A 24,687-nucleotide genomic window follows, 5' to 3' on the forward strand; every position below is an offset into this window, starting at 1 on the left:
CCACCCATTTTAAATGTATCATTCCCACACAGGGTGGTCTTGGAAAAATGAAAATTATTTCAGGCCCTTAGGTGGGTTTTTCTCATCTCTGACCTTAATTTCCTTCCCTGGGATGTGCAGTCCTGCAAAACAAGTACTCTAAAACAACCAAGTCCAAATAAGAAAACGTTGGAGTCTCAACAAATATCCTATGTGGCTTGGTCCTAAGGTACAGAAAGCAGTGAAAGCAGGAAAACATTTATTCTTGCTGGTTCTTGAAAATACTTAATCCACAGACAAAGACCTCTGTGGTTTTCTTTCACTTCTGGTGAAATTTGCCATCCTTTTCTAATTCTTTCCAAGAATTAAAAGAACAAAACAAAACATGTAAGTTGTTTGTACTGAGCTGGATGCTCCATTAGGCTGTCTCAGCATTTCTCTCCGCCTTGTGGTCTGCAGTGTCACTCTGTGCTGGCACTGACCACTGACAATTGACTCATCACTGGGATTTGTTGGGGCTATTGAGTGGATCTGGTCAGAAAAATGACATTAACACCATGATGTCCTGCAATATATTGTTTTCATAAATTCCCAGGCTTAAAACTGCACAGGTCAGGCAGGGCAGAGCCCAGTAATGCCTCTGCCCCTGACCTGCCTGAGTAACACCAGCAACGTTTGGACTAAGTCCCATCAAGCTTCCCCATGGGCTTCCACAGGGCCAGGGAAGGACTTGCCCTTGCTGTATGCCTTTGCTAATGATATACATCTTCCAGACAATGAAATCATCAATCTCATTTTTTTCAGCAATCTTGCGGTAACTTCTCTGTTCCCTCAGATATGAGCAGAATCTTCTGAAGTCCCAGTCTGCCAATTTGTTATTTGCATCCTGACTTTGCAGCACGAGCAATGGAAAAGTTTTGCTCAGAAGACTGCCATGCTCTGCACGGGCTTCCAAGCACAGCAACATCACTGAGGTTTTCTTGCTTCAGTTCTCAGAACTGTCAGACAAGGGGAGATTTTGTTTCATCAAGAGAGAAGCTGCGGTGATAGCAAGGAATGTGCGATGCTGCAGCTTCATCCTCATGCTACTGTTCCTGGGATGCAGCCAGCTGATGGCCAGACAGTGAGTTGGAAGTGTTTTATTGTGGATGGATTCTCATAAATTCCAGTTGGGGTGTCTTTGTGAGGGCAGGAATTCGTCAGCCCCTTCACACACCCTTGCTCCCCTCACCACAGGCCACAGAGACCTCTGCTCCTGGCTCTGCTTTCCCTACACATCTCTCTCAGAGAGTCATGCCACAAGATGGGCACCACACCACAATGTCCTGTCCCACGAGGGGTTTTGCTTTTTTTCCCCTCTTCCACACTAGGATGGAGCTCAGACTTTCAAAGCTCTTGGGAGAGAAGCAAACAAAAGAACTGAAAAGCAGGCAGAAATTCTAACCCAACCCTGCATTGCTTATAGAGCCTCTTTCCAGTGATGGAAACTGTGGATTGAGAGCACACTCACATAACCAGGTGACACCATGGACATAATGTCCTTCAAGATGAAAAGCATAAATATATTTTACTGTAAAAGAGAGTAAGTGCAAAGCAGAGATCAGAGAGTTAGATTTTCCCCATACTTAAGCTTTATCTGAGCTGCTTCAGGCTAAGTGCTGTAAATTACTCAGGATGAATTGGGCTCAAGAGACAGCAAAAGAGAAATCCCTGATTACTCCTGTGAAATCCCTGATTATTCTCTCACCTGATCAGCTTAATTATAATGAGGTTATTTTATTTAGGATGTAGTTGCCTTAGGCCTGTACACTAAAGTTAAAACTTCTTAACAGAACTTGGAAACAAAGTTGTTTTTTCATTTTTTTGCACCATAGTCAACTATATCTCATGAGCACTTAAATTAGGTTAAGTAGTTAAATTAGATTATAGTCCACCCCCAACTTGGATGTGTTCTGAATCCATGTCAGACTATTTCTCTGGGAAGAATCACTGTTGCTCAAGAACTGTAACCATAGTTTGAAAGCACATTTAGTCCTCAGTATACACACGTATATATGTACAAATCTGTGCATAAATGAAATGAAAAGTCTGTGATGTGAAGATATTCACACAGACTGCAACGTTTTCCTTCCCACTTTCAGAAACTATAAATTAAGAGGAATAAGTAAAACTTTTTTTATCTATTCTATTTCATTAGAAGTGGAGCTGGTCTAAGGCACAGGAGAAGAAATGCAAACTTTCTGCACTTGAGAGGCTGAATTTGTTGAAAAAAAGAGGGCAGCTGTAACATTTGTAATGTGTCATTTCCACATTTTCATGTGAATTCTTTCTGAAAATTCAAAATGTTTCATTTCAGCATTTTATGAACAAAGCTTCTAATTTTTTTAGTCTTCTGTTTTCAAAGACTTACATGCTACAAAGTGCCCTTTTTTGTTCAGAGATTGATCTCAATTAAAAAGAAAAACCCAACTAATATATAAAAATGACAAAACTCAACAAAACCCAATTCCTGCCTTCAAAAGCATCCTCAAAATGTTCCATTTTAAATTGCTCTGAACTTATTTTCCCTTCTTGATTTTTTGGTTCAGTTCTTGAACTGAATAATCCTTTGTTTATGAATCTTTCATGGAAACTCTGAGAGCTGCACGCTCCAGCCCCAGAGGATGGGCTGTGCCCTCAGAGGAAGGATGGGTTGACCCTCCAGTCTTGTTTCCATTTTCCACATAAATAGCAAATAAGAACCTTCTTTGCTCATGATAGACAAGCCTCACCTCAGGCTCTATTCCCTAAATCTCCACAGTCTTATTACTACCAAACCAATTTAGTGCTAAGCTATTTCTGCCTGGGTAGTTCAGCTTAAGTAAAATATTCACAAGATAGATACTTCTGGTGCCTTGCCGTCTTATGGAAGTGGTACTTAAAGCTCCTTGGAGAGAATCCCTATCCCATAGGTCCAGATGAGCTTTTTCCTGCTCAGGCATCCTGGTTCAACATGGGAGCACAGAGACATGCAGCTGTTCTGGGACACCTGGAAGTCTCCTTCACAGAGGAGAGAGAGGCCTTCACATTCAAATTACAACTCTGTATGTCCATGCAGCGCCCAAAGGCTTGCTACATGAAGTTAGCCAAAATGTTTTATTGTCTTATAATAAAATTTTGACTGCTGAGTTTGCAATGAATTAAGAAGCTGACTGACAAAAAAACCTCCCAAATGGGCTGCTAGATTTGATTCCACAGTAGAATTACAGCTAATATACAATTGTTTATATCTTGCTCATTTACAATCCAAATTGAGTTCTGCTCCCAGATTGTCTCCACTGAGAATTAGTTTCCCTTTTTTGTTGGATCCTCCAGAGAGAACATGTATCTGCAGAAGCCCATATTCTCTACCATATCTCAAATATAAAAACCCTACAGAGACACAGCTGAGCAAGGCAACAAATGCTTAGCTTGAGGGACTACAACATTTTCACTGACTTCAGACTGAAACTAAGGGCAGGTTATTCACTGTTTGCCTGGTCCCGTTTCCTGCACTTCCCTCTGATGCTCTGGAAGTTGAGTCCTGGCTGAAGTGAGGTACTGGGTGGATCACAGATCTCTGCAAGGACAGCAACTTGTGTTCCTGAAGTACCTTGCTCAGTCGAGGCTCTTACAATTGCAAGACACAGATAACATGGGCTCCTAAGTAGCTGCTATCACCAGAAGGAGAGAGACACAGAGCACTTAAATCCAGCAGCAGGCATAAGTGTGGAACCAAAGAGCCATGAGAAGACCATGTCTGCAAGAGACTCCACATTTCTGTGACACTAAATCCACTTTTCTTCTCTGTAGCCAACACTGCAAAACATCTGATCTGCTCAGCCACTGACGGCTGCTGAGCTAAAAAAAGGAACACAGACACACTCTGACTTTCTCCAAAATGTTGTTAGAGCCCATTGGCCTTGCCCATATCACAGTGCCTGAGTGTTCCCAAGAAAAGAACAGGACAGTTGTCAGAATCCCTATTCAGGCCACACTTCAGCCTGTCTGCAGGCATTTTCACTGCACAGTAATGGACAGAGCCCTTGAAACGTGACGAAGTTTGGAGTTCTCCCTCCAAACCCCACTTGCTTTAATGTCTAATGCTGTCCTGTCAACTCTAATGCTAATGGACTTCACATAATGTCTCTCTATGTATTATTCTCATGTCACAGAGGGCTCCCTCTCTGTATCAAGTCATGCTGATGGAACTGCTTGTATCAAATACTCTTTATGTCTGACAAAGCCATCCTTCACTAAAATTCTTCATTAACAAAGCATGCACATTTCTGCTGAAACCTAAAGGAAGAAAAGAAGGTTTTATGAGTTTGCTAATTTAAACTTATGAGACCAGACCTTGAATATCTAGGATATATCTGAGGCCATAGGAGAGACTGATTTTTAATGAACTCAGGTAAATCTCACTGTCTAGTTACAAAGAACAGGCTCCAGGTCTTCCTTCCTTAAAACAGGAAAACTTGCACTGACCCCAGAAAATATCTCTCCTTCACTGAAATGTCTATGATTATTATTTTTATTGGTGCACTTAAGAATCCCAGAATTAAATTATGCATGATCATTATTTTTATTGGTACACTTAAGAATCCCAGAATTAAATTATGCAGTCATTAAAGAGCTCCATCTCAGCAAGCTGACAGGCAAAGGGTGTGAGACAATGACAACCAGTACAAAGGTGACAGCCCCTGCAGGCTCCCTCCTTAACTCTGTTGGAGACCTCACTGCACAGGAGCTCTAGGGGCTCACCTACCTCCACTATATGTGCATATCTGTTTGTTTGTTTGCCCTGAAATGCTTTCTCTAAGTGCCAGTTGTCCGAGGGGTATCACAGCTGAGTACTTGTAGCACTGCCTAGCTATTGAAAAACATGTAATATAACAAGTGTAACAGATGTCAGAGACTCACCAGAACTATGCCTGGCACCTGGCACAGGTTCCAGCAGCCACATTAGCTTCTTATCACTACACAAAGCTGAGCACAGAGTGACCAAACTAGGGCTTCTCATGAGGTGGTGCTGTAATACAGCTCAAACTGCAGGAAAGTCAATGCTGTTTAAATGATGCCCACGTGAGATGTTTTAATTAAAACTGCAGGACGACTCATCTGTCTCTCTCTACAATGAGACTGAGTGCTTGGACTGCCCTACAAGCCTACCAATTCTGAGCAGAAGGGGAGGCTACTCTGTCCCTCTGTTGCCTTCCTATTCTAGTAAGAATTCATCTGACAGCCAGTCGGAAATGAATTATCCCAAGTAGCACATAGATCAAAAAAGCACAAAGATCAAAAAAGAGTGTATGGCCTTTTTTATGTGAAAAGCCCTTTTCTATACACCACAGTTGAACCTATAGGACTCCTAGACCTCATCAGGTCTGTTATTCACAGACTGACCAGGGCTTCTTGGAAAGGCAGGAAAGATAGATAAAGAAAGAAGCAAGTGGAACAGCGAATCCCAGTAATTAAAGAAGAAGGGGGAAAAAAATCAATCTCCAGCTACATCACCTCATTTAAACCAGTGCTGGTTGTCTGTGGATTTCAATTGATGCCTTTCTCTGACATGAGTGGGAATTGCTGACCATTCAGCAATGACTGCAATCAGTATGAATGCTTGAATACATAGAAATTGTGCTAAATTCACAGCTGCATTTGTGAAACAAACAAATCAAATTCTTGTTACTTCTGCTTTCTTTCAAGTCTATGTCCTTTCTCCTTAAGGGAAATGTTTCTAAAATTGCCTCACGATTAAAAACCTCAGTGCCTGCTAAATGTCAACGGAAGCTGCAATTCCCACCTAAAACTTAATCTACATACAAATTTGATACAAGTGCAAAATTACCATTTAACATTAGCAAGAAACCCCATTCCTCTAGGGAAGAAAGATGATTCCTTTGTCACAAACTCAAAAGCAAGATTTGTTTTGATAAAATGGTGGCAAAAAGTGAATCTTTATCTACACTGCATTCCCTGACTGTAAGTCAACAAGTGGAACCACACGCTGCTTCTGGGAAAGGTCCTCAGCCTAGGAGGCACCATGGAGGAAGGAGGGGGCACCCAGCAAAACCAAACTGGAGTCAGAGGTGGGACACAACGAGGTCCTTCAGACCTCCCAGGACAAGGGAAGCAGAGGGAGAGCCACCCACAGACCTGGATCAAACCAGCATCAGTATTACCCCAAGATGTTATAGAACTTTGGTTCTTAGCATTGCCAATTTCAAAAATCAGCTTTTTCTCTCTCCAAAGTTCATGGAGGGACTAATGGATCTTCCTTGTGATGGAATATGATGCCTTGACTCTGTGGGTGTCAGGAATAATTCCTTAAAATTACTTAAAATGCCACAAATGCAGGCAATGTTACAACCTGAACCCACTACAGCAGCAGAGATTTACTGCTCTCTTTGTAGAATCACAGAATTGTTTAGTTTGGAAAAGACCTTTGAGATCATTGAGTCCAACTATTAACCCAGCACAGCAATGTTCACCACTAAACCATGTCCCCAAGTGCCACATGTACACACCCTTTACATCCCTTTAGGGATGGTGACTCTCCCACTTCCCTGGTATCCTGTTCCAATGCATGGCAACTCTTTCTGTGAAGAAATTTTTCCTAATATCCAATCTAAACCTTCCTGGCACAACTTGACATCCTTTTTTTTTCTCCTACTGCTTGTAATTTGGGATAACAGACCAACTCTCACCTCAGTAAAACACTTTCAGGTAGCTGTAGAAAGCAATAAGGTCTCCTCTGAGCCTTCTCTCCTCTGAGCCTTCTCTTCTCTCACTGGAGCTAAACAACTCCAGTGAGTTTATTTCTAGTAATGTTTTCTTTCCCTTCCACAAATCAGGAGAAGACAATACCACAAAAGTATTTGAGATCCATGTTTATCCACTGTGGATTGGGATTTACATTCCAGGGTTATAATGAACCCAGAGACGCAAAGATGTGGGCGCACAACATTATTACATCCTTGAAGATTATCCCAGTTTCACTCAATAATGGAACCTCTCCTTAATGACTCTGGCGTGGATATGAACTATAGCCTTTAACAGACTAAATGCCAACAGAAACCAGCAACTCTGCCAAGGCTTTATCGTTTTTCTTCAGTGGAGGGGAAAAGTGTTTATCTGGGAAGCGTTTCACATCACAGACAATAGGAAACTGTTCAGCTTTCCACAAATAGGCTGGTGTGCAACTTCCAAGCACTCTCCAAGGAAAACTTTGGAACACTAGCCACGTCTTTCCAGCAGGGATTTCATGTAAAGTAAGTAATGCCCCACATCCTTCATCCTGATTTATTCCTGCTTCATCCTTGTTTCCAAGGGCTGTGCTCACTTCAAACACAACACAAGACTCATCTCTGAATGTGCACTTTGATCACTGGGGACTCCAGATTGGTATCGACCCTTCAAACATAAACAGGGATGTGCTGTCCCAACAGAGGAATTTCTGGGACTACCTTTATTTTTGCAGGAGTAATGTGGAAATGTGAAGCTGGGGTCATATGACAGCAGATGCAAATCTAGTTGCCAGACAGGCACTGGGCACTAAAGCACTTGGAGCCTGTCTATGACTTTGCTGCTGAAGCGCTACAGGTTAGCAGGAAAATGTTACTATTCCTGAGCTGACTGGAAATCAATGGAGAAAGACTTCAGTGTGCTCTTTCTCACAAATGAGAGCACCAAATTGAGTCTTTTCCTCTGCAAGCTGCCACCAACAGAGAGGGGCACTATGGAATTGTGAACTGCTCTGATGTTCCATAAAGCAATAGGAATGGGAAATATCCCAAATTTAGTCCTTCTGTCAACTCTGGCTCCCAGTAGGACCAAATGTTTTCTTGCTGAAGTGACAAGCAATTGTTTTCTTGCTGAAGTGACAAAAGTTACGAACATGGTGGGTGTAAATTGAAAAATTCTGTACGATGGTGGGGCTACATGAGGCAGACAGATGGGCATAGCAAGGTCCACAGTGGCCAGGAGGGGGTGAATCCTCCAGGTGCTTCTCCTGACCAGCAAGAGCCTCTGACAGTGGCAGAAGATCCAGTTTTCACAGGCAGAATTACTGTATCACATGTAGCTGCCCACCTTAGCAAGAGGTCAGCGGGGAGGCCCATACAGTTCAGTTTCTGCCAGATACTCCCTGTGCCCCAAACTTTCTAAATTTTCACCTATGAATCCCAAAACTGGATTACTGTAGTGGTGTGTTTTCAGCAATCATTACTGGAAGAAACTGTTTTTATTCTGGATGTTCTTCCACCATATTACTTGACAGCAACTGTACCTACATCCATCTACAGCATCTGATCCATTTTTCCTCCCTCCTGTTTCCTTTCACAGGTCCATTTTTCATTCTTCCTGGAATGCAGAGCATTTGGGAGTATGGGTGGGAAACTAAAATCTTTCAACACTCACTAATAGAAATTTTTATTATTAATTAACTTTGTGGGCAGAAAAGAAAGGAGAGAGAGCTGATCTTCTACTCTGAAATCATGAATCACTGTGGAAGAGAAAACATGTCCTCTGAGGTACCTGAGGCCACTTCAGACAGAATGAGTGACTGAGCTGCTTCCTTGGAAAGTCCCGAGTCATCAGACACAGCAGTTTAATCCCCAGGAAATGGGAAACACATTGGCATGATGTTCACTTGCATGGAGCATGAGGTCCAGAGAAGGGTGAAACTCCAAAGACTCTGGAGATCAGCTTAGTTTGAGGAAGGATTTTAAAACCTAAATGCTTCTCTGAAGTATATCTGATCTGGATCTGGGTACTGTATTCCCAACACATGAGTTCCTGGATGAATTAAACTCTTTACAAACTTTACAGATTGCATATGAATTTTCTTTGACTTCTCATAAAAATGATTCAATGATCATGACACAAAAATGCATTCTGGCTTCTAAGGCATTTACTGTGACAAGTGCTTCATAAATTCACCATCCTTAATTTACTGTTATAAGAACTTATTCTTTTTGGCATTCCTGCTCCTTCTACTAGCACCTAACTTGGAGGAGGCTGATATACATGGATCTCAGCCTGACTCTTCACCAAATTCTCCCAAAGGGACACACACACAGTCATTTAGGAACCAAAGCTGGGTTGTGGCCAGCATGAAGTCACCTGGCTTGGCTGGGATACCATGAATTGTTAGTAATGAGACTATTTAGTATAAAAATGGGCAAGAAATGACACAAAATCAAACATCCCCCCCCCCATATGTACATTAGAGTGACTTTCTACTTGTGGCGGCAATGCAGAAAGGTTTCAGTAAATTTCAGAGCTTGCCACAAAAAGATCCACCCACAGGAAGTCATTTGGTCATGCCACCAGTCACATTACAGTGCTCTGGAGGGCTTCTAACCCCATCTGAACTCCAAGGAATGTCCTTATGAACACCTGATCACTCATGAAAGATGAAACACCTACTTCTCAGCAAAATTCCCTGTAGAACACTGTATCTTTGATTGTTTTTTTCTAAGGAACTGTTATCGAAGGAACCTTAGGTGCAAGTGTCAGTGAGAAAAGTCATTGACTTCCTTTCTTTCTGTTCCTTTTTTAGGAACCTGTGCATTGTAAAGAGCTCCCTGAAAGCTAAATTACTACACTCATGCTGAATCAAGCAGCTCTATTGATTGCAGCACAGCCCACAGACCCCTTGCTGAAGGAAAGAAGTCAGCTCTGGATGTGGAAAAGCTCTCTGTCCTAATGTGTGAGGTCTCTTTGCCTGACAACGTGATAGTGAAGGTAAGGGAAGTCGGCACTGCAAAGACAAAGTGACAGCAAACAGACCACAAACTTCCTCAGATAAACGACATCTTTCCAAGCACACAATACCACTTGATACCTTTGTGCCCCTTGAGCTGTTACAAAGTGCAGCTGCACTTCAGCCCAGATTGATGTCACCCGGGGTGGAGGCCATCAATCCACAGGACAAGTGCAGGCTGAATACACAAACAAAGTCACACAACCTCACTGTTTCAACACTGGGGAGGGGATGGTGCAGCTTTTCCAAAGGCTTAAATGCGCTTAGTGACACATCTCACAGAATGACTAACCATCTAAAGCTTCATTAGCCACCTAAAACCAGCCAGATACCTCCTCAAGCAAGCTGGGCAGTTGTCTGAAGACACCCATGAGCACTGCTCTGGGAAAGCCAGTCTTTTAACTTGGACTATAGAAGGCATCTGCACAACCGTGTGAACATACTCTGAGTTTCCCACCAGTTCCCTCATGGCTCCTCACAACCGAAGATGGGAGAGGATCAGCAACCATCTCATATTAACAATGACCTCTAAAAGCTACTGGCACTGATGGAAGCCAACAACTTCAGTGCAAGTTGGATCAGCTTTATCTCTAATAACTATAAACCAAAATTTTCATCTCATACTCATGACCTGAGGTGAAAAGATCTGTGTTAGAATTGGCTGGAAGCAGAAAGAAGATGAAAAATCAGCTTCTCCTGTGGAAACAAGAACGCTGAAATTTGGCTAGGAAATAAGGTAAGAACTAGCTCTGAACTTTTGAAGTCTCCAAGGCTCTGTAAGTTTACTATTAGAGAGTTTATGGAGTATGAGATACAGATCTCCTAAACCTGATAGGCTGCAGATCAGCAAAAAACCCTAGAAACCTTAGCACTGGCTTCAGGACAGCTCAGCGAGCAAGCTGCCCTGGAGCAAAAAGAAGCAAGCCCAGGGTTCCCCAGAGGCCCCCTTCCCAAGGAACAGAATTATATGGAATATGAAACAATTTTTTCAAAAGAAACCAGAAATTTTACTGAGGATAAAATCTGATTATACAGCAAAGTGAATGTCCCACTGGGAGAACTAGTCAAGCATGAAATTCCTGCAAAGTTCTGTTCTGTATTCTTACTCCAACACCATGAATTATCTTGTTCTTTCCCAGATTTTTTTTTGCAGCAAGTTGCTAAATTCCATTCTCTCAGAAGGTGTTCAGTGTCTAAAAGTGGCCTAAAGGACATGCAGATACACTGTCCCTAAGTAATGTGTAGCTCAGGAAGTGACAAGATAATTAAATTTCTATGGGTGAGAATTTGTAAGTTGACTTTGCTTCTCTACCATGCTTTGGAGATCTTCCATGTTTTTCCCCCTAGGAGTTACTTTGGCTGGCTCAGGTTTTGTGGCTGTAAGGTAGACACAGTGACAATTAAATTGCAAAGGAAGATATTTTAAAGGCACACAGGAACATGAAAATGTAATCTGCATATTTTCATGGCTAAGTATTTTAAGCATTGAGTGGTCATATTTTCCATTGTTAGATGAATCAATAAATTCACCAATGCATGCAGATGAACCCCATTTAATCCCTATGCACCTCTTACTGTAAATTATGCTGTCAGAGAACCCTCCTGAGTAATAGATTCACTTTTCTTCTCAGGGAAGTGAGCTAGTGATGGGAGTATGATCCTCAGGCTCAGATCGAGTGAAAGATCCAAAGGTTTACAAGAGGTTTAAGAAGAACTGCCACATCCCAATGGGGAGATTATTCCACTCACATAAAAAAGGGGTACATTTCCCCCTGTATCAGAAGAGATGGGATCAAGAGTCTACCTTTCTCAGTTCTTTTTCCTCAATTAATTCAGCTATTTCCAATTCAAGTGTCACAGCTCTTGTAATTTTTTTTCCCACTTGTGTATTTTCTAAATTTCACAACAACTTTAACTTTCTCCCTAACACATCCCAAAAATTAACAGCTATGCAGAGTGGAGCAACCCTGACTAGCAGGCTCCAGAAAGCTGAAGCTGTGTAGGTATCTCAAGGAACCTGGCAACTACTGGGAGATTCCTGAGAGTTCTGAAGGCATCTGTAATTTTCTAAGATCTCCTGAAAGTGTGTTTACCAAACTGGGGCTTTGGGAAATGTTATGTCAAATATTTGTCCCAATTCTGTCCATCACCTTGAGAGGGTTAGGGATCCTGATGGAGTGAAATGGCTGCATCACTGTGTGGATGGAGTGTGCTTTCAGCCTATGGGGAAGGAGAGAACATTCCCTGGGGAGCAGGGACTCCCATCCTGAGATAACAATGAGTAGCAGAGCCAGGGTCACACCTGTAGGATGCTATTGAGAGGGGAGGGAGGAAGCTCTTTGCTTCAGACAGAAGGACAGGAGTAAGCTACAACAGCAAAGACACATTGCTTCAACAGGGACAGGAAGTGCAAACAGAAGGAGCAAGGGTAATTAATTTCTCCAACAGAACTCTGAAAGTTTACAATAAACTCTCCAACTCTCAGATAAACAGACTTAAAAACTTGTGCTGAATTCTTCAATTCATCCTGAATTCTCTGATTCTGAAAGAAGGCAGCAGTGATCCCATCCTCAGAGAGAGCAGCCTGATAAAAATGAGCACTGCTGCAGGCTCTCCTGGCCAAGAGGATGGTGTGCAGCACATCCAGGCTTGGCACATGGCAGAAGGTCAGAGCTGATTCTGAGAACCCAGCAACAATAGAGTCATCATGGACACAGGTGCTTCCTGGATTGATCTTGCATTTTGGCTGTTTCTAGTTAAATGTGAAGCAGCTGTGGCCCTTTATCTGCTCAAGCCACTGGAATCCATCTAAGGGGAGACTTTCTCCCATCTCCTCTTTCCCACTCCAAGCATGCAGCTCTGTTTTCTGAAGACAGAGAGGAGCAGGGACAGCCAGTTGGCAGAACTCCACACAAAAAACCAAAAAAACAAACAAAAAAACCTCAACAACCAAAACAAACTTTCCTTTCTTATCTCAGGGCAAAGCAATGAGATATTGATTCAGTCACTAATTTTCCAATGCCTGTATCTGGGGACAAGGATGACAGCCAGCAAAACAAGAATGAATGCTGCTGAAGGCTGTCACACAAACAGATTCAGGACACTTCCCTCAGGCAGCAAAATGAACAAATTAAGCCAATGTGAGAATAAGTTCTCAAGAATTTATGACATTGTTCTGCATGATGAATAGAACAGGGTTTCTTTCACAGAAAGGGATTGAGCTTTAAAGAAGGTGTTTTCAATAGTCAGCTGGTGGAATTCTGGAAGAGGCACAGGAAGGTCAACACTGGGCCATCAGGCACATCAATGGAGGAGCCGGGAGATTTCAGAAAGCCAGTCAGTAAGAATTCCCAAATAGCTCCACACCAGCTAAATGTACTTAATATAAACTTTTCTTTGTAAGTTCACTGATTCTGGAGCCATCAGACCCCTCTATGTCATAGCTATTTCTTCCAGCCAGACAATATCTCACTTTATTTTTCCCCACTACCTTAGGAAGGGGAGGATTTGGCTCAAATTTGTGCTTGTCACTAAACAACAGAAATGTGAGACTCTAGGTATTCAGTTTGGTTGGCTTAAAGAGCAGCCATTTCACAAGCCATGCTTAGCATTTTGGATAGAGGAAGCCAACAATCTTCTGGCTTTACCCAGTCAGTATGCAACTGAAAGCATAAACAGGTTTGGTCTTTGTCCTGCTTCACACTTCCCAAGGCTTTTCTTTTTCTGATACATAAGAACAGTGCTAGTTATTTTCTACAAAAGGGATTCTATTGTCCTTTCTAAAACCAAAATGGATGGCAGGGTTTAAACATCATACCAGACTATACTCCACCTATTTATGGTAATGCTGCTGAATTATTGTTGAACAGTAAAGATGAACAATATTATTGAACAATAAAGATCAGATTACTAATCATGTCAATAATAGTAATAATCATACTGTTCTGGGAACAGAGAGATTAAAGAAAATGATCATTTGCTTTTTTGGCAAGACGGTACTGGTAGTAAGTTGGACATAGCCTGAGTGTTTTGCTAAAGTTACTTTCATATAAGGGGGCTTCTTAACCTGAGAGAAATTGTCCTGCAAATCACTGTCGAGTCATTGATATTCATCCAAAAGCACCCTCAAATTCAATCTGATATACTTCCAAACACTTCTATGTGCCAGCTTGAACTGTTCCTCTTCATTCTTCTGCATGGTCTGTCCACAACACTTTTTTTGAATTCCCTTAGCTAAAACATAAGCTTGCAGCTGCTTCAGTTTTTTTTCCAACCCTTGCATTTTTTCCATGTGCTATCCACCCCCCCAAACTCCACATTAGAATCCAGCTGATCTTCCTTGAACACTATCCAATTTTTCAATTGTCAATGCCAGAATGCAATGAAGTGGGCTTGACTCCCTTATACAACTTATTTGGAAGTAAAGCAGAAATGTCTCTTTTGGGCTTGAGCACAAAGAAATACCTCTTCATGTATGGCTCCACAAGAACCAAGATGAAAACATCTCCATCTCTGCAACCTCTGTAACCCACAAAACAATTTCTGCTTTGCAAGCAGCTCAAAATTTGTTGTGCCTCTATTTGTTTATTCGATGTATATATTTTGTTACTACACTCACTATAGCAAAATGGTTCCTCTTCTGGGCCTTTCAGTTGTTTTTATTTAATCTTTTCAAAAGGAAAGAGAAGAGTAAAAAAAGGAAGGCTAGACAAAAATGCAAAGTTCCTTAAGACACTTAATTACAGCAACGTGACAATATAACATAAACATAAACAACACAACAACTATTAAGTTGTCGTGCTATTGTGATGTTGTACTATGTTTGGCTAGACTGTCTTTTGGAGCTCACCCAGAAATCATAAAATACAAACTATTCTGTAAAAAAAGAGACAAAATGGTTTGCAGCAGCCTCCTCATTTCTAAGGGGGAGCCCCAAGCACTTCTGATAGCTACAGCCCCAGTTACAGGAAAATGACAGTACAGTCCTTGATGTGCATTTTTGAGAGTCTTTTTTTCTTCTAAAGGCAAAAAGCTGTTTCTTGTGAATATATTTAAATGCTCTTTATTCACAATTTCTATAGTTTTCTGCTGTTTCTGCACCTTGATTAATTCAGTCTAGTGGCAACTTTGGACTTTTTTGCCATGCAATTTATTTTTGTTTCTTTATTCTCATCTAGAACTGGCAGATCTACCTTATGATCAGACCACAGGAAAACTCACAGATGCTTATGGGGGGCAACCATGTGTTCTCTCTTGACTACCCAGTATTCCTGCACAACCATTTACCCTTTAATAAAGTTTTGTATGTTCAATGTTCAGAGCAGACCCCGCTGGAATAAGGGTTCTAGTCCAGGCAAACCTGCCCAACACAAAAGTTACAGAACAGAACAGAAGTTACCCAGTGTGGGACCATTCAGCTGAGGACACACACATCGATCTAGGCAGAGTCCAAGCCCTCTTGCTTTCCTGGCCATTTCCCCCAGGAATTGAGAATTTTAGGGAAGACATCATAAACAGGAGACACTGCTGCCAGGGTAGGGGAATGAGCACATAGAGGTGCCCCACTCTGCAAATAAGTCAACATTAAGCACTGGCTTTGAGTCAAGTTTCCTGCCCCATCCTTTATTTCAAGTCTGTGATGATGTGTACAGACATAGCCTAACACCAGAGAGCAGAGACTATTCTTGGACTCCTCTCACACTACTGCATCTTTAGTTCTTCTCAAGGGCTAGCAACAGCCAATAAATTAATAGTTTCACAATTTCCAGTTGAAACACTTTTCATGGGAAGACGATACTTTCAACTAAATGAAAATTGCTGAACAAAGTGTCTGCTTCCCTGAGTGGAAAGTTTCTTTGTCAGAAACCTAGGAATGGTACACCTCGGCTGTTCTGCTGTAGTTTGCTTGGTTTTTCTGTTTCACTTTTTCTTTTTTTTTTGGTTGGTTTTAGTAAAAAAATGTCCAGCTCCAGACTGCTACAGTGTTTACTGCTCTTCCCTCTACCATGTTGACTTTTCTCCTCCTGCCAAAGTGCTTCTTAAATCTCCTCTGAATATATGCTCTTACTGGTTGTGTTTAACAGCCTTTTCTTCCTCTTTCCCCCATTGTTATTTAAGACGATGCTTTTATTGCTCAACAGATTCCAAGAAGCATTTTGGATAAATGCTCTGTCAAAGAACACTTATGTACAGTTGAGCCATATTATATTCTATATGAATCACTGCGGATGTTTTCCAAACAAGGTTAGATCAGCCAGATTTTCCAACTAGATTACACGCAGCTTTTTCAGACATGGTCTGCTACCTCTGCCATTAATCCTCCTCATTGAGACTCACCTCGGTTTTGGACCATGTCATGTCTGCCCACCAGGGACAGGAGCATGCTGCTAACACTTTCTCCTAATGAGGATAACAATCCTACGACAGAGTAGCCCTGGACAAATTTTATCTGCAGAATGTAAGGGAAAGGCTGATTTTGCAAAGCTAGATGGTCTCTAACCAGCCCTCATGGTTTTATTGTCTGTGATTTCTTCAGACAGAGACCTCATTTAAATGGCCAGGAAAAAGAAAAGTCTACAGGATGAATAAAGTCTGTTTCACCAGCTAAGGACAATTTTGTGCCATGTTTTATCTTATACTAATGAAGATTGTCAAGAGCCTATTGATCAGTCCTTCTTGCCTCCTTTACCTGACCAGATATATGGAGAAGCTCAGGGAATACTGAATTGCTCTCTACCTGCCCAACACACTTTCAATGATGCATCTGCTACATAAAATGTGGTCCTTCAGGAAAAACTGAAATTCTACCTCAAGAACAGCAGCCTGACAGAGAGGTCTGCAATGGAGAAGCAACAAAAACCCCACGGAGAGCAAAAGGAAAAACAGCTCTGGGGGAAAATGAGCTGAATGAAATGTTTCTTTAAAGAAACCATGGCACTTCTGAGCTGGTATAATGAAGCAGCTGTGATATAAATAATGTCCCCAAGTGGAAAAAACCCACAAAAACACCAGCCATTCAGGCTCCATATGTTCCCAAACTCACACAATGGATGCTTTACAATGCACTTTTTGTCTGGAAATTGGGTGGGAAAGGGAGGTTCCTCACCCACCTCCTATACGAATGCAATAATCTTGCTTAGTCACAGAAAAAGGGAGAGAAAAAAGGAGAGAAAGTGATTAATAATCTGTGGGCAGCTGCTTACTTTCCAATTGGTTGTCCAGGAGGGGTGTGCTCCACTTCAAATCCTGCTTGTCTCAGTACATCAATCACAGTGTTGTTACCCAGGAAGTGACCTAAAATACAGGTAGAAAATAGCACTGTCAATCAAACTACTACTCTCACTCGCTTGAGTTTCTCCTGTTGGAACAGCAGCTTTGGGAGTCAAGGGTACGAAAAACTAGGACAGCATACAGCCCAAACACTTTCTTCTTCCATCTCGTTTATCCCTCCCTCCCCTCACAGGGCCAAGGGTGGCTAATAGGGAACCTAGATGGGTTGCTAGTCTTGCCTTCCACTGTGACCATTTTTAGGATGCACACTGATTAAATAAATTTCCAAAACTCCAATGGAGATCAGAATGACCCTGCAGTGGCAAAAGCATATTACTAGGGCTTTGACTTGTGAAATGGAACAACTTACAACTCTGACCATCACTACTCATGGACATCTGCTAATGAAGAGACTCAGGCTGCTGTAATGCACATTCAGTACTTGTCTGACTAAAACCACAGTGATTCAGGAACTGCCTCATCAGCCATTCAGCCACCTGCACAGTGGGGCTGGGAGGAGCTGGGATGGTAACCCTATCTCTCCCAAAACACAAAGATTTAGTCCTGTAATTCAGGGCTCTTTGTTGGAAGTGTAAAGGTCACATTCCTATTCACAGAAGTAACAAGGAGCCCAGTAAGTATTGCAGTGTGTACAGGCCTTGAAAGAGTTTACTTAAGGGGGTCCCATATACTTGAAATCTGAACCAAATCCCACAGAGTCGATGGGAGCCCTCAAAGGGCTTTGGGGACAGACTCAATAAGGGAGTGTAATCCAGCCAAAGCTTTCAACTTATTGTCAGAGTCCCACACTGTCTGCAGGATGGGTTGGATATATAAAGGCAGCAAAAAGTCCACAAACAGATTTATTAAAATCCACATAGCACTGTAACCTGTCTCCAACTGCAGCCATGAGTGACATGGAGGAAGAACAGAACAATCCTCTTCCATTATATCCATTAACTTCCAGCTCTGCAGGGCTGGGTGACCCCCATTTACAGCCAGGTCACTGCACCTCACTGCCAGCTCTGAACAGACCAATTCACCAGGAATGTGCCCAAGCCTCCCTGTGCTTGTGGCATCTCAGAGGAGGGAGTTCCACCACGCTGTGGGGAGTAAGAACTCACTCCTCTGGTTTGCTGCTGCTGCTTGGAGAGCATGTGCTTGCCTGAAGCACAGTCAAAGTGTTTGCAGGAGACATTTCTGACTGCCTGGCTCCACAGCAGAGCCAAACTGCACTGAAAAATCCAAGGCAGGCAAGAGGTGCCTGAGCCCCCCTCCAAGGACACCGCTGTGCAAGGAGCTGGCGCAGCCACCAGCAGAGTCACCCCTCGGATTCTTCGCCCACCCTGCACAAAGTCCTGATGAATTTGAGAGCATTCAGCCCCAGGATCTGCTCAGCCTGCATCCCTCTGCTCCTGCTGCCAACAAGGGCGCTAACTCGCCTCAGTTGTTGGAATGATGTAGCTGCATGGCTTTGAGTGCAACTCGCAAGCGCTGGTAAGAGCTTTTAGCCAAAAGACATTTCTTTAAATGATTAAATGTACATTTGCAGAGCCCTAGTGTGTTCCAGGATTCCTCCACTTCCTTTTAAGAAAACTCAAAATTTGATTTTCCCCTTTCTAACTTACTTATAACAAAAGCCAAAGCAGCAAAGAACAGTCCCAAAAATGTGTTATACACCCTCAGAGATTCAAGAAATGAGACATTTGTGAATGATTAACTGGATTTGATCATATCCTGTTTTTTTATGCAGCGGCTAAGGCAAACAAAGGTCCCCATTCTGTCACTGGCAAAGTGACACTGAGGAACCAAAGTCAAAGGTATCAGAGTCCGAGACGTTTCCGAGTCCACTTTATTTTCCCTGAGCCAGAGTCTGAAATGCCAAAAGATTTCTTAATGTAAATAATTGTCCTGATTCCAGCAAATCTTTGACAAGATGACAGCATAAGAGAAACCAATTTTAACTCTTTTAAACTCAGGGAAAAAAGTAACTATGCAAAAGCTCTGACTCCTTATCCACACAATGGTAGGTTGGTCAACAATATCCGCTCCTCAGCAGAGCCTGCAAGTCCCTTCAAATGATGGATGAAGACCAAAAGATGGCACTTCCTGGACTTCCTATTCCTGCCCTCTGTGTGGATGCCATGCTGAAAGCTGCCAGCTGCTGGGACTGGTGATCTGCTGGGCAGCATGGCAACAGGGTTTGTTCTTTTAATTCTGCCTTTCCTAACTGGAAGGAATGCTAGCTTCCATTAAAAACCCCTCAGCTTCAGATTCCCAAATAAATTAAAATCTTAATTACAAATATACCTGCAAACATAATAATTATTTCATTGTATGTCCACAATCCAACACGTACTAAAATATTTTCAATGCTCCCGTTCAACCAAGAGAACAGAAATAAAAAGAAATAAAAAAATCAAAACCAAAATCCAACTTTGAGCTGGCCCCCAAATAATTCTCCATTCCACATACATCAGCAGAGCCTGAAACTTTAACAACTACTAGGAAATGGCATGAGCAAGTCTTTGCAAAACTTTACCTTTAGACTCTGCTTAAAATTTACCTGTTTGTATTATCCCACGTACATCTGGGTAAGTTACCACCCATCTCATCCCCAGCTTGCCCTGTAAATGCATCCTCTCCACCTGATTGAAGATTTCTGACTTCTATTTGTCTTAACTTCTCTGTCCAGTCAGACTTCACATATTAAGGTGTTTTTGAATCCACCCAACACAGACATTTCCCAACAGTGATTCATGTGATCCCATGGCAAGGAGTTACTCAGGATCAGAGATGTGGAAGAGAAAGTTTTAAGGAAAAAGGTGGCACTGGAGAGGTCCAATGCAGGTAGGTAATGTAACATGAAAGGTTAAAGAATTCCTGGAAGCATTGTCTTGGCCTGCCTCCTGCTGTGAAGTCCATAATAATTATCCTTTCCAGTTTTAAAATCCAGGAAAAACTTCTATGTGAGAAATATCTTATACAAATTAACTCTCCCTAGCCACACACAACTTGAGATAAGGACTCACTTGTTAAATATTAACAACAACAGAATACTTTGACAGCCCATGTGATGAAAACAAAATCAGAGACAATTAAGCTCAATCAGAGACAATTAAGCTCAGCATCAGTGAAAAACATCAAATTGCTGCCTCTGGCTGCTCATATGTGCAAATAGAGTATGCAGTAACTGTCATATTCTTTATAACATCACTGGATTTAATTTTTATTTATAGATATGAAATAAATGATCTTTATATATGTGTGTGTATGTGCATGTATGCTTCTGCTTAAATATTTTAAAAATTTCTCTTCCTGGCCTGGGAAAAACCTCAAGAGTGTGTAACTACTGAAAATTTAGTGCATCTAGAGATTTATCAGACAGGCTAGAGAGGCAAAGGGAGTGATCTTGCATTTCCATCACTATTCCCTCTTCAGTCTAAACCTGAATAAACCATTCCTGCAGTATTAACCAAATTTATCTTGACAGCTGATGAAAACTGGATCCAAGAGGTCAGAACATCAGCTGCCTTGGGAAATCCATGGAAGTGGAAAAGGAGAGAAAGCAGACATAAAAGATTTTCTACATAGGGACCTGAAGAGAAAGTGTGTACTTGGGCATGGAGACATGCAAAGCAGCCACTCCTAACAGTTTAAGATTAAAATTGCCCAGGTGAGGATGCAATCCTTCCACCCTCTGAGGATAAGGAGATACTAATGGGATTTGCTTGAGGACAAGACCCAGTGCTAAACACAGTAATTTTGTAGTTTAAACACAAACACAAACACAGTAGAGTGGTCAGTGTGGTTGCTGCACTTAAGAGAGGGTTTCTTACTAAATTTGATGAGGCCAAGATTATCCTCCTTTCACTCACATCTCGTTTTTTTGAGACAAGGATCTGGTGACAGTGGAGGAACACGTTATACGCCATGGCTGCTAACATTAATCATAGATCTTCCATTCCTGGTTTGCTCTTTTATTTTTAATTAAGAACCGTGTTTTGGACTACAGAAAGCAGATCCATGTAATGTGTTTCCTTATCTCCCCAAGGTTTCATTTTTCACTGGTAGAAAGAAAAAATAAACCATCAATTAGGGTTTTTTTTTACTAAAAAACATGTAAAAAATACATGAAATATACGTGGTTTCCTTAAAGCACGTCGATGCATAAACACACTGCTGAAAGAATGCACTTTCTTCCTTTCTTATGGAATATCCTGAGGCAGAGAGAAAGACACCTCTCAGCCAGCTCTTGACAGCCATGTATTTCCTAATTGACCGCATAAACTAAAGCTCTCCTTTTCCATTTCAGACATCCTAGTGACCCTCATCAATAACCTAAGCATCAGGTTGCATCCCTCAAAAGTTAGACGAACTTGGGTGTTCCTACACAGAAAAATTATAACCACGTTTTGATGACAGAAGCAGAAAAAATGTTTTTAAGCAAATGTTATGTACTTTATCTAGGTTTAGAGATCTACTACAAATTACTTTGTCTATTCTTTTCGCAATTCTTTGTTCCACAGCTTAGAAGGATAATGGGGTACAAAGGAGCAGGAGATAATTCCCTCACAAAGGACCTCCATTGCCAGAGCCTTTGAAGTTGTGCTAAAAAGCCTTGCTAGCCATTAGCTGACACACAGCAGAAATCTGAACTGTTTCCATGCATACTACAAGCAGAGCTATTTTCTGCACAATTAGTCATAAAAAGGGCCAATGTAAACTGTGTCGGGAGGTCTCAATTCTTTACATTCTCCACACAGTGAATCAGACATTATGTATAACGTTTTGTTGCCATTTAGACCTTGGGCTGCTCTGCAATCAGGAGGCGGCAGCCTCTATTCCTCCTTCTCCCTCGATGCTGATTCTCAAGCCCCTTGGCAGCACCACAGTGTTTATGGTAGGAAGGCTTCACAAGAATTAGTGTAGGGAAAAAAGCAAAGAGAGCTGCCCCTTCACAGTCGGGGTAAATACTTTGTGGTCCCTTTGCCTGCTGCCTCTAAAACTGCATCTCCATTCCTCTTAATCTACAGTGGTCAAAGCTCAGTATTTTGGAAGCTGAAAGATTAATTTATCAAGATGAGGCTGTAGTAAGGAGCTACAGCAAACACTCCAGGCAATGACTTTTATTTGAATTTGATGATTTCTCCACTGAGAAATCCACTGAGACCTCTGAGCCAGAGGTCTCTGGGTAACAGCAGGAATTTACTGGGAACCACATGCCATCCCACAGTACTCTCTTCTGACATGACACATGTTCCAGAGACCTGTGGTGGGGAATCAGTGCTGTGGATAAACCCTCCCAATTTTTAATTCCCTTTCACTCCTTGTTCAGCGTATTTCTTTGCTAATGAATAACACGATTTGAAACCTGAAGGCTCTTCTGCCTTCCTCATGATGACTCTCACTGCCAGACAATTGCTCCTCTTTGTTCTTGAACCACTTCCGTGAAATCTCACTCTAGTGGTAAGGATGGCCTTGAAAAAGTATCTTGAATGCTCTTTGACAAGGAGCCAATGCTTGGTTTGTGCAGATCTTGCTTTTGCAAGTTGGATCTAGATGTAACTGAAAGATTCCCTCAGTCTGAGTAACCTTCTGATGTGAGGTGTTTTATCAAGGAATGACACCAGGTGATGGATTAGGTGGATGATCTGCAGCACCTAGGCATGAGTATGATGTTAGGACAGCCTGAATATTTGGATTTTAAATTTTACTGATAATGTGAACAAAACTCATGCGTGTGGAGATTCAACAACAATTTTCTGGAAATGGCTTGAAGGAACCCAGCCTACACCAGTTAGCATGAAATGTGAGCCATACCATGCCACAGGATGAGACATGCAGCCCTACCACACCAGACCAGATGTAACAAAAGCTTCCCAGAGCCTGGTGTTCAGATTTGAAACAAGAGCTCTGTGAGCTTTCCAAAGAGAAAGGCCCCACCTTCCAGAAAAGTCTGTCACCCCAGGTTGCTGGCTTTTGCTCTGCTTCAGGACATGGTTTTGCACTTGGAAATTGCAGCATTATGCAAAAAGCTGTGAAGGAAAGCTGGAGATGCAGAGAATGAGCTTTCCTCTTCCCCTATTTGGCAGCAGTATTCAAGCCCAAAGCATGCCTTAAAAAATACTTTGCACAAGCCACGTGCAATGGTCCTGCAAAGCAGGCTTTCATCATGGACTCCTTACATCATGCCACCCGTTCTCCAAGCAGATGGAGAAATCATTTTCCCTCTCGTTTGATGTTGTTATTCTATGCAGTTGTGAGGAACTGACTCATAGCCACTTTTGGACAGTCACGGGAATCAGAGCAATAACACATAAGGAGCCAAAGCGTGCAGCATTTCCAACGTCCAGCAATCCTCCCATGGCTCCCTTCATTCTTTTCTTGCATGTAATCACCTCTCTCCCCTCTCACCCGAGTGCACTTAGAGAACGAGCTCTGGAGAAAGGCCACACCGTAGCCAGAGGGAGAATGGAGAGATGAGGGGCCAAAAGTTGAGGGGGTTATTCCAGATTGACGCCAAGCTAATAGAGCACAGATTTGTGCTTCCCTGGGGTGTCTCGGAGATCTGCAGTGCAATTCTATACTTGGAGCATCTCAGTCTGAAGGACAGACAGATTCCCACAGACTTCTCTTTCCTTGCTGCCCCCAAGTGTAATAAACTCCCCCAATGTCTCTCCGTTTCTGATCTTCCTTTCCGAGCAGCCCTTCTACTAAGGGTATAGAGCTATTTTTGAGGAACTCACACGTTACACCATGGAAATCCTTCTCCAGAAGCACCCTGGAGTGCAATGCACAATCCTCGACAGGCTCAGCATTTGACAGAGGGACAGAGTTCACCAGTTTGGAGCTGGCTCCTTGCTGGTACAGCCCTCTGTTTCCAGTTTCAGTGCAGTGCCATAATGTGAGCTCAGCACTCAGTTCTCTGCTGTCTTCGAAGTCTTGGAGCCCTTTCCCTAGCAGACTAGCCCTAAACATATGTGATAAACAATAAAATGATTTTTTGGGGAGGAAAAAAAAAGCTCCATTCTCTTCCAAGTCTAAACCAGCTGTTTCACTTGGGTTCAGAAAAACAACACAAGCAAGAGCTAAAGTGAGATCACCTCCTAAGAATCTCCTGTGGCCTCTGTGTCAGTTTGTAGCTGCCTCAGACATTTCCAAATGAAGTGACTGGTCTGTGCTAGTCACTCACCACTGGAGAGGATGGCACTTCCACAGAGCAATTAAATCCAACATCTCAAACACTAGGTTTGGGAAGAACGTGAGCCCTCTGTGTACATCGACCATGTGAGCTGAAGGAGCTCCTTTAGCCTCGGTGTCTATCAGACATGGCATGGTGACCCACCAAGCCACCCTGTTACTGCCCAGAAGATCCTGAACACTGCACACAGCCCATCCTTCTCCCATCATTCCTCTTACTGCCCTGTTCCCCACCTTTCTTGTCATGCCAGAGTTTGCACAGAACAGGGAGCTGTGTTGATTTGGGCTGTGATTGATTATAGAGCCATTTGGGCTATTTCATATTCTTGCTTCACTTTTGTGGCATTAGAGGAGTTTTCCACAGAGAGAAGGTCCAACACAGGATGCCAATTTCACCATATATTCTAAAGAAAACATAGGATCATGGGAATATACCTTTCTACACAAGG

General features: G+C 42.3%; 1 protein-coding gene across 1 annotated transcript in view; it reads right to left on the reverse strand.

Annotated features, from left to right (window-relative positions):
• Positions 1 to 24,687, reverse strand: part of TRABD2B (TraB domain containing 2B) — a 258,325-nt gene that overhangs the window by 23,130 nt on the left and 210,508 nt on the right. The window contains exon 5 of the mRNA XM_058030443.1: positions 16,969 to 17,059. Coding sequence (XP_057886426.1) covers positions 16,969 to 17,059 — 91 coding nt within the window. The remainder of the gene's footprint in view (positions 1 to 16,968; positions 17,060 to 24,687) is intronic.

The sequence above is a fragment of the Melospiza georgiana genome, chromosome 9, assembly GCF_028018845.1.
Source record: "Melospiza georgiana isolate bMelGeo1 chromosome 9, bMelGeo1.pri, whole genome shotgun sequence".
Classification (NCBI taxonomy): domain Eukaryota; kingdom Metazoa; phylum Chordata; class Aves; order Passeriformes; family Passerellidae; genus Melospiza; species Melospiza georgiana.